The sequence below is a fragment of the Urocitellus parryii genome, chromosome 3 (assembly GCF_045843805.1).
Source record: "Urocitellus parryii isolate mUroPar1 chromosome 3, mUroPar1.hap1, whole genome shotgun sequence".
Lineage (NCBI taxonomy): Eukaryota > Metazoa > Chordata > Mammalia > Rodentia > Sciuridae > Urocitellus > Urocitellus parryii.
The window spans coordinates 38,852,265-38,860,760 of record NC_135533.1 but is presented as its reverse complement, the minus strand read 5'-3'; the positions used below and the strand labels follow the sequence as shown (position 1 = coordinate 38,860,760).

Below are 8,496 nucleotides of genomic sequence, written 5' to 3'. Positions count from 1 at the left end.
TACAGATTTGTGTTATATTCATTTGAATACAGGCAGCCAAGGTTTACAGATGGAAGTGCATTATTCCTTTGGGTGTGTTTCCCTGGCCAATATTTACATTAACCATTTTTAATAATCATGTGGGCTTAAAAGAGACAAGATTTGCCAAAAGTTGGGGGATGGGATAGAGGGGGAAAGACAAAAGATTAAATCACATCAAATCTTGGGACAACTTCTATTAATTTTGAAGTCTAGTAGTAATATTATGTTTTAAAATGAATCAACAAATACTCATGCACCATGAACAGTGGCACTTGAGTTAAAAGACACATTTTTGCAGGGTTCTTTGAATCCATATGAGCAGGGAAGCTGCCTGTAAAACACTAACAGTACTAACACACCTCAGAAAAATGTAGGTAGCCTTTCTGTCTCCCATCACCAGTCTTAGAGATTTCATTGCAATACTAGTGATTAATTCTTAGACCGGCATATTTTATGACTGTGGAACACTTTATTCCTTTTAGTCTCAAGGTACTCAGTCAAATGTATGTTCTCTAGAATATGGACATTTTTAAAATCACCTAGCTTGAAAAACTAAACAAGCTAATTCCCTGAAATCTCAAGCAAAAATACTTACTGAAGCAAAAACTACTATATGAAATTAAAACTTTATTTGCTTCTCCATAAATGAACAGCTTTATGTTAGCACTGACATCATTACTTGTTAACTTAAGAACTGATAGCTCATTTTTTTTCCAGATACTTTGATGGCAAATCAAATGGAAGAAAAGAGGAAGCATGACTGCAGATCGGATCAATTCTCTTTGTGGATTACATTTTCAGTAAAATGTATGGATCTATCTTTTCCTTGTTCTTATATCTAGATCATGAGACTTAACTGAGGCTGTATCTTTATCCTCCATCCATCTATGGCGAACTATAGCCATGCAGCTGACAACATTTTGCAAAATCTCTCGCCTCTAACAGCCTTTCTGAAACTGACTTCCTTGGGTTTCATAATAGGAGTCAGCGTGGTGGGCAACCTTCTGATCTCCATTTTGCTAGTGAAAGATAAGACCTTGCATAGAGCACCTTACTACTTTCTGCTGGATCTTTGCTGTTCAGATATCCTCAGATCTGCAATTTGTTTTCCATTTGTATTCAACTCTGTCAAAAATGGCTCCACCTGGACTTACGGGACTCTGACTTGCAAAGTGATTGCCTTTCTGGGGGTTTTGTCCTGTTTCCACACTGCTTTCATGCTCTTCTGCATCAGTGTCACCAGATACTTAGCTATCGCCCATCACCGCTTTTACACAAAGAGGCTGACCTTTTGGACGTGTCTGGCTGTGATCTGCATGGTGTGGACTCTGTCTGTGGCCATGGCATTCCCCCCAGTTTTAGATGTGGGCACTTATTCATTCATTAGGGAGGAGGATCAGTGCACCTTCCAACACCGCTCCTTCAGGGCTAATGATTCCTTAGGATTTATGCTGCTCCTTGCTCTCATCCTCCTAGCCACACAGCTTGTCTACCTCAAGCTGATATTTTTTGTCCACGATCGAAGGAAAATGAAGCCAGTCCAGTTTGTAGCAGCAGTCAGCCAGAACTGGACTTTTCATGGTCCTGGAGCCAGTGGCCAGGCAGCTGCCAATTGGCTAGCAGGATTTGGAAGGGGTCCCACGCCACCCACCTTGCTGGGCATCCGGCAAAATGCAAACACCACAGGCAGAAGAAGGCTGTTGGTCTTAGACGAGTTCAAAATGGAGAAAAGGATCAGCAGAATGTTCTATATAATGACTTTCCTCTTCCTAACCTTATGGGGCCCCTACCTGGTGGCCTGTTATTGGAGAGTTTTTGCAAGAGGGCCTGTAGTACCAGGGGGATTTCTCACAGCCGCTGTCTGGATGAGTTTTGCCCAAGCAGGAATCAATCCTTTTGTCTGCATTTTCTCCAACAGGGAGCTGAGGCGCTGTTTCAGCACAACCCTTCTTTACTGCAGAAAATCCAGGTTACCAAGGGAACCTTACTGTGTTATATGAGGGAGCATCTGTAAATCTTTAGCCTTGTGAAACACTAACCTTCTCTGCTAAGCAATTGTGGCCTGTAGCCATATCTTGAGAAGAAATTCAAGAATGGGATCAGCAGTTACAAGGATTTGGGCAACATTCTGCAGTCTTTGCAATAGTTCACCTATAATCCTATTTTAAATCTCAGAGTGATCCTGCTGACTGCTGGTGAAGGTTTGTAATTAAGAAAGGACTGAACCACTGCCCTAAGTTTCTTTCTGTGGTTGAAAACTAGATAATGAAAGTAGCAGGTGCTAAGTATCAGTGCTAAATGCTGTGTATATCACTATGTATGAAAAAAAACATCAAAAAAAACCAATTAGCATTGGACATCTTAATAAATTAAGTTGACATGAGGTAAATGTGTTGATAAAAACTAATTTTAGAAGTTTGAAGACTTTAAAACATTTCATACTATTTTTGTTTTGCAAAGACTAAACTATTTGGGGACTTAAAGTACTGTAATACACTAAAGACGTGCCATGAATTATTGGAATATCACACTTTAAAAATCGCCTTGTAAGTTTTGGGGAGATTCCAAAGCAGTTTATTGGTTCCGATTAGAATTTATCTTTTTTTTTGTATTAAAACATTGCTATTTCTAAATACCACTTTCCTTACCTACTAGTGAAATTGCTAGCATTGAGCTGTATTATGTGGTTTCTGTTGATTTAGCATAAAGGTTTTCCAATTCATTTACATTTTACAAATGCTAGATATTGGTCTGGGAGGCAACATTAATGGTACCAGCCAGTCACAACTGAGCGGTTCTAATAATGCAGAATAAACACATGTTGCCTTAAAGGGTTATCTAGTATCCTTCATATTATTTAGCATTGGAGCAAATAGGCAAGGGATATTGAATCAGTAACTGGTCATGGTCATTCATCTGGAAGTGCATGGAAGATCATTTAATACTCTTTTTTCCTTTTTCCTCACATGGTTTGAAAATTAAGGTGCACATCATTGGAATAATGAGATTTTCTTCTGAGGTGTGCTACCCATTCTAGTGTGTTCTAAGAAGCGGGCAGTTGATGTATGTTTATATTTTAAGTCAGCTGTCAAGGGGAGACCACAGCCTTAGTATGACATCTTGCACAATTTGTGAAGCATTTATTCTATGGAAGGCACAGTCCTGTTTATACTTTCTGCACATTCAGTGTATTGGTCGTTTAAATTATTTCAGTTTTAACTTGTGAAAGCTTATAATATGATTTCTGGTATTTTAGAAATACATTAGATTCTGTGAGTCTCATTCTTTAAGAAACAGATGTGTGAACTTCAATATAAAGTTGCATTTGCCAAAATTTATCTGTGTAGCCTGTTAATTTTCTTGGAATAAATTTTACTTTTTTGGCATATAACAATCAGTTTTAAAAAAACAATCTGGAAGTCAAGCACAAAGTAGAAAGGCTAATTTATTATGATTTTGTTTTTTGATTTTTAAAATTTTTTATAGCTACTATATTCTGAAACTGGAAATGTTAGAATGATAGCATAAAACTGATAAAGACATAATATTACCTATAAAAGATTTATTTGATAACTTTTCATAATCATCCCTCTATTCTTACCTACCTATCATATTTAGACTTGTGCACCTGCTTAATTGATTGGTTCAGAATTTTAATACAATCATCACACTTTAATTTGATACATAGTAGAAATCTTGGGTTCTTAATATATCATTTCTAAGGAGAATGGTTTACAATGGCATTTACAAAACCAGAGAAAGTTATTCTATTTGTTTCTTTTTTGTTGTTTTATTTTATTTATTTTTTTATTTGAAAATGTGAGATTAGGTGTTTAGTGAAATAGAATTTTTATTGCTATTATGCCTCTATAAACACAATACCAACAAAAATAAGAAAAAAGTAACTGAATTGTTTTAATGATGTACGTGACTATTGAGTTTTGCTTTTATAAGGACAGCTCAAGCCATGATTTAGTGAGCACTCTTGGCCTTATTTTTACTTTATGCCAAAGCTTATTGAATTTGAGACAAATTTTAATGCACAACAGAGAGAGTTTTATCTAGCAATAAAATCTCCTTCTTGGTACTAAAAACATTATTTAAAACACAATAAAGAAAAATGTTATCCAAAGATGGTCTGATAACATGTTTCCATCTTAAAAACATTTACAGGAGAGACATAATTACAGTGATTACCCTTATGGAGAATTCCATGTTGAGGTTCAAATATCATCAGCAATTGGTAGAAAAGTCAATCATCTTGAGACAAGAGAGAAGAAGTTTACCAAGACTCACCTGCATTACATAGATAAGAAAACTGAGGTGGGAATTAAGAGTAGGAAGCCTGAGGAATCAAGAGCAAACACAAACTTAGCTACTTAAAAAGAGAAATTCAAACAGTTTGGGCAAGTGACCAGTCCTAGTGAGCAGTGAATACAGTCGAACTGCAGTGATTCATTTCGGCCTACTTCTTTCTAACTTGACATTTGCAAGCCAAGGAGGAATTAGTGGATAAGACCCATTCCTAGTTATGAATGCCATTTGTAACTCAATAAGTAATGGTTGTAATCATACAAAACAGAAGTTGTCCTCAGTGTCTTTATGACCGAATTGCATTGCGTATTTTGGCACCCATTATAATATTCAATATTTGAAAACACTCGGTAACTAATTTAACTTGAAAATTTTACTGATCTTCAACCCATAAAAATGCATTCCCACCAGGGAATCCAACTTCCCAGTGAGAAATACTCATTATCAATAATAATGTGTCCCTCTTGGAGTAATTACACATTGGAACTGAACAGTCTTTGAATTGTTCTCCATCATAGTGGTGATGTGCTTGCACGAACGTGTCTATACTTTCTTATCTGGTTCCCTTTGTGCACAATGGATTTATTTGTGAGATTCCTAGCTGGAATTAGGCATTCAGTCTTGACTCTGGAGTCTCATGCAGATATTAACTAACACAGAAGGAGGTGAGTAACTTGCCCAGTTTCCCACACAGGCCCTATTTAAATAACATAAAATTAATCATAGGGATTATATTAAAAATTATTCGTAGCTAGGACAATCTATTAACTGCATTATCTTCTTCAGATATTAGCTGACTGAATTTCAACACTGGCATTTTCCATGGACTTTAACTCATTTGTTATTGTTAACACATGGATATGGCCACTTATCCATTTGTCTCTACTTCTATGAATGTCATCTCTATTGTTTACTCATTTATTCATTTGTTCAGAAAATGTGCGCTGGGCCTGGCCTTGGTGCTATGGACACAGTGGAAAACATGGCAGAACAGTTTCTCATTGAGATTTCTTAATCTAATGGGAAAGAAACAACAAATATATAAAAGCAATAAATTATGACTATTAAGATAGTAAACATTGTTAAAATGGAACAGGTATTAATGACCATAAGTTGACTGCTTTCCATTTTTCCTCCAGTGTCTTTTCTTCTATTTTGTCCAGCATTTCTTGGGATCTCCTACATCATACTCCCTCAACTCAGACTTACAACTATATTTTGGAACCAGTTTCCATGTTGTTGATTCTATGTACAGATTCTTAATTATTCATGTCCACAAGAGAGAGAGTTCAATTCCTTTCAGAGATTTGAAGGTGAGTCTTTTGTTATGCTCAGATTTCCCTAATGTTAGCATGAGAATCCTGCCTAGAGTGCAATCAAACTGAGGACTTGTGTATGTGCATTGTAGGATTCTTAGGGGACCTCCCCTAATGCCCAAGCAAAGATGGAATTATATGTGAAGTGAGGTGCATTATTTTATTACTGAATTTGTCACCACCCCATCTTTATTGGGAATATGAAAAAAAAACTGGAATATACTATCAGTTGAAAAGTTGATTTGGCCTCCAACATTTACTTCTATTGCAAACTCAATGAAACATATTCATAATTACATAGATATACACCTTTCTACTAAGCCATGTAATGAGTTGTGTTCCATCTGGGATTACCATAGTATAGTTGTGAACAGAACCAAGTTGACTCTTCTGTGTATTCACCTCAGATAAATTTAAATGGTTTCATTCTCATTTTATTCCATGTGTATCATGGGTTATATGTTTTAACACAAAAATACCTCAGCTTATCTTAATTCATATTAAGAAGAAAAGAAAGAAGCCAACATGATAGATGATCATGTTTCAAAGATTGGCTAAAGACATTATTAATCGAGATAGATGGTTGCCAGACTTGTGGATTATTTATGATTCCAAAATCTTGTGAATTCATTCATTTTTCTATGCAAAAATACATTATTTTTGTTAATGTTCTCTTTTAAATATATTGACTGGAAATTTCAGCATCTACTAAGAGAATTGATTTTTTGCTGAAGTTTTTTGTTGTTATTTTCAACTGCAGGCATGCAAATGTTCTGTGACTTTTCTGTTCAGAAAGGAAAATAAAGTTTCTGAAGGAAACTTTACTTACAACATATTAAAATGATAGTATTGCTCCCTGCTGAGGCACAACTTCACAACTTTGTATAATTGTTAAAATGAAGACATTATTTATACATTGCTGGATGATGATGATGATGATGATGAAGATGATGATGATGATTTTGCCACCAGCAAAATAGTCAATAAGTTAAAGGCATAATGAAAATGGAAGAAAGATAGGGAAGATTTGGGGGAGAGGGTCGATAATTCTTGCCTTATGCTTCTTTTCTTAAAAAAAATAATAAAACCAAATGCCTTTAACTCTACAAAAACATTATATAAGTAAGACCTGGTTTTTAAAATGGGGAAGGAGCTTTTACATCATCTCCTTTTGCCAAAAGGATGATGTCCATTAGCTGCTCAAACCCTTTGGGTTAAAAAGCTTTTAAAGCCAGTTTTACTCTCACCATAGCAGGCAGTTAATACAGGGACTAGAGCCTGAAAGGCCCCCAGAGGAAAGCCAGGAGAATGTGTTTTCCTCTGAGTGGTTGTGGGAAAAGGCCTCCAAGAAGCCACAGGTAGTGTGGAATTTGGAATTGTTTGCACCCAGCATTCATAGCTAGCCCCAGATCCTTCTGGAGCCACAGGACAGCATCACCCTCAGGAAGGCAGGTTTCCAGGTTTGGGCTTGGAAGCAGAAAGCAATTTCTTTTCCTTCTCTCTGGGTTTAGAAAATAATAGATTCTTGACATACATATTAAAACTGATACTGTAATGCATGTCCCAGTTTTTGAGGTTTTGAATAGATAATGAAATATTGTAACATTTTACTTATATGGGTATAAAAGATCATGGGAGGAGGAAACAGGTCATTTATTATACTATGGGGAAAATTATCATAGTGCTGAAAAATTTTAAAGCTGAATTGATAATTGATTTGAACTAGCTAAAGTTAATTAGTAGCGTCTTTTCATAGTTTAAGTGAGGAAAAATCTCACTAGATGAAAGAGGAATTTGTTCTTTTCTCCTCCATCAAAAAGGATATTGTTGAATTGAAAGTTTATTTCCCTCAGTGAGAAGAGAATTTTTTTATTTGGTGTAGTTTAATTCAACAATTATGTATTGTGTGTCTATTGCATATAGGTTCTTGGAAAATTACTTAACCTTCTATGCCTCATCAATCAAAAGGAGATTACCATAGTATTTGTGTTCTAAGGCTAATAAGAAGATTCAGTGAGTGCATCCTCATGAAGCCCTTAGCAGAGAATCTGGCATATTAAATACACTTTACTTTTTACTGTAATAAACTGCACCACCATCTAGCAGTAGAGACATAAACACATTATGAGACAATGTGATAAGTGCCGTAAGGGAGATGTGTGAGATAAGTGTTGAAAGAACACAGACAAGCAATTAACTCTGTGAAGGTGGGAAAAGGAAGGTGAGATAGAAAAGGTGCCGACTGAACTAAGCCTTGGAAGATAATTTTAATTTCATCTGCTTGACAAAATTAGGAAAGCCATTTAAGATAGAGGGACTATCAAGATGAGCAAAAGGCTGCTGGTGTGTTCAACATTGGGATCTACTAATCAAAGTAGTTCTTGTGATGTGACTGGAGCTTAGGGTCCAGAGTGGGAGAACTAACATGGCATGGTAATTTGCACAAGACTTGAAGCTTTGAGTCATTATTCTGTATAGTAGCTCTATGGTCTTGAACATTTAGGCAAACTTTTTGAGTTTCAATTTGCTTATCTGTAAATTGGGCAATAAGTAGTAGCAACTTCTACTTTTAAAGACTTGCTTCAAAGATTAAATAAGATAATAAACAGTAACTACTAAGCACTTTGTACTAAGCATTATTTTAAACACTTTCCATATATTTACATATTTGATTATCACAAGTAGATGCTATTATTATCTACACAAATTTAGAAGCTGAAACACAGAAGAGTAACTTGCACAAGGTAGTAATAGGTCCAATGCAGATGCAAGCACTTAATACAGCACCAAGCACAGAGTAGACATTCATAAATGTTGGCTATTGTTGCTACTGCTGGTGCTGTTA

At 35.8% G+C, this 8,496-nt stretch overlaps 1 protein-coding gene across 1 annotated transcript; it reads left to right on the top strand.

Moving 5' to 3' along the window:
• The first annotated feature begins 908 nt into the window (after positions 1 to 908).
• Positions 909 to 2,047, top strand: Gpr85 (G protein-coupled receptor 85). The gene has a single exon (XM_077796707.1). It carries the CDS (start codon positions 909 to 911, stop codon positions 2,019 to 2,021), a length of 1,113 nt encoding a protein of 370 aa, XP_077652833.1. The 3' UTR covers positions 2,022 to 2,047.
• The last annotated feature ends 6,449 nt before the right edge of the window (positions 2,048 to 8,496 follow it).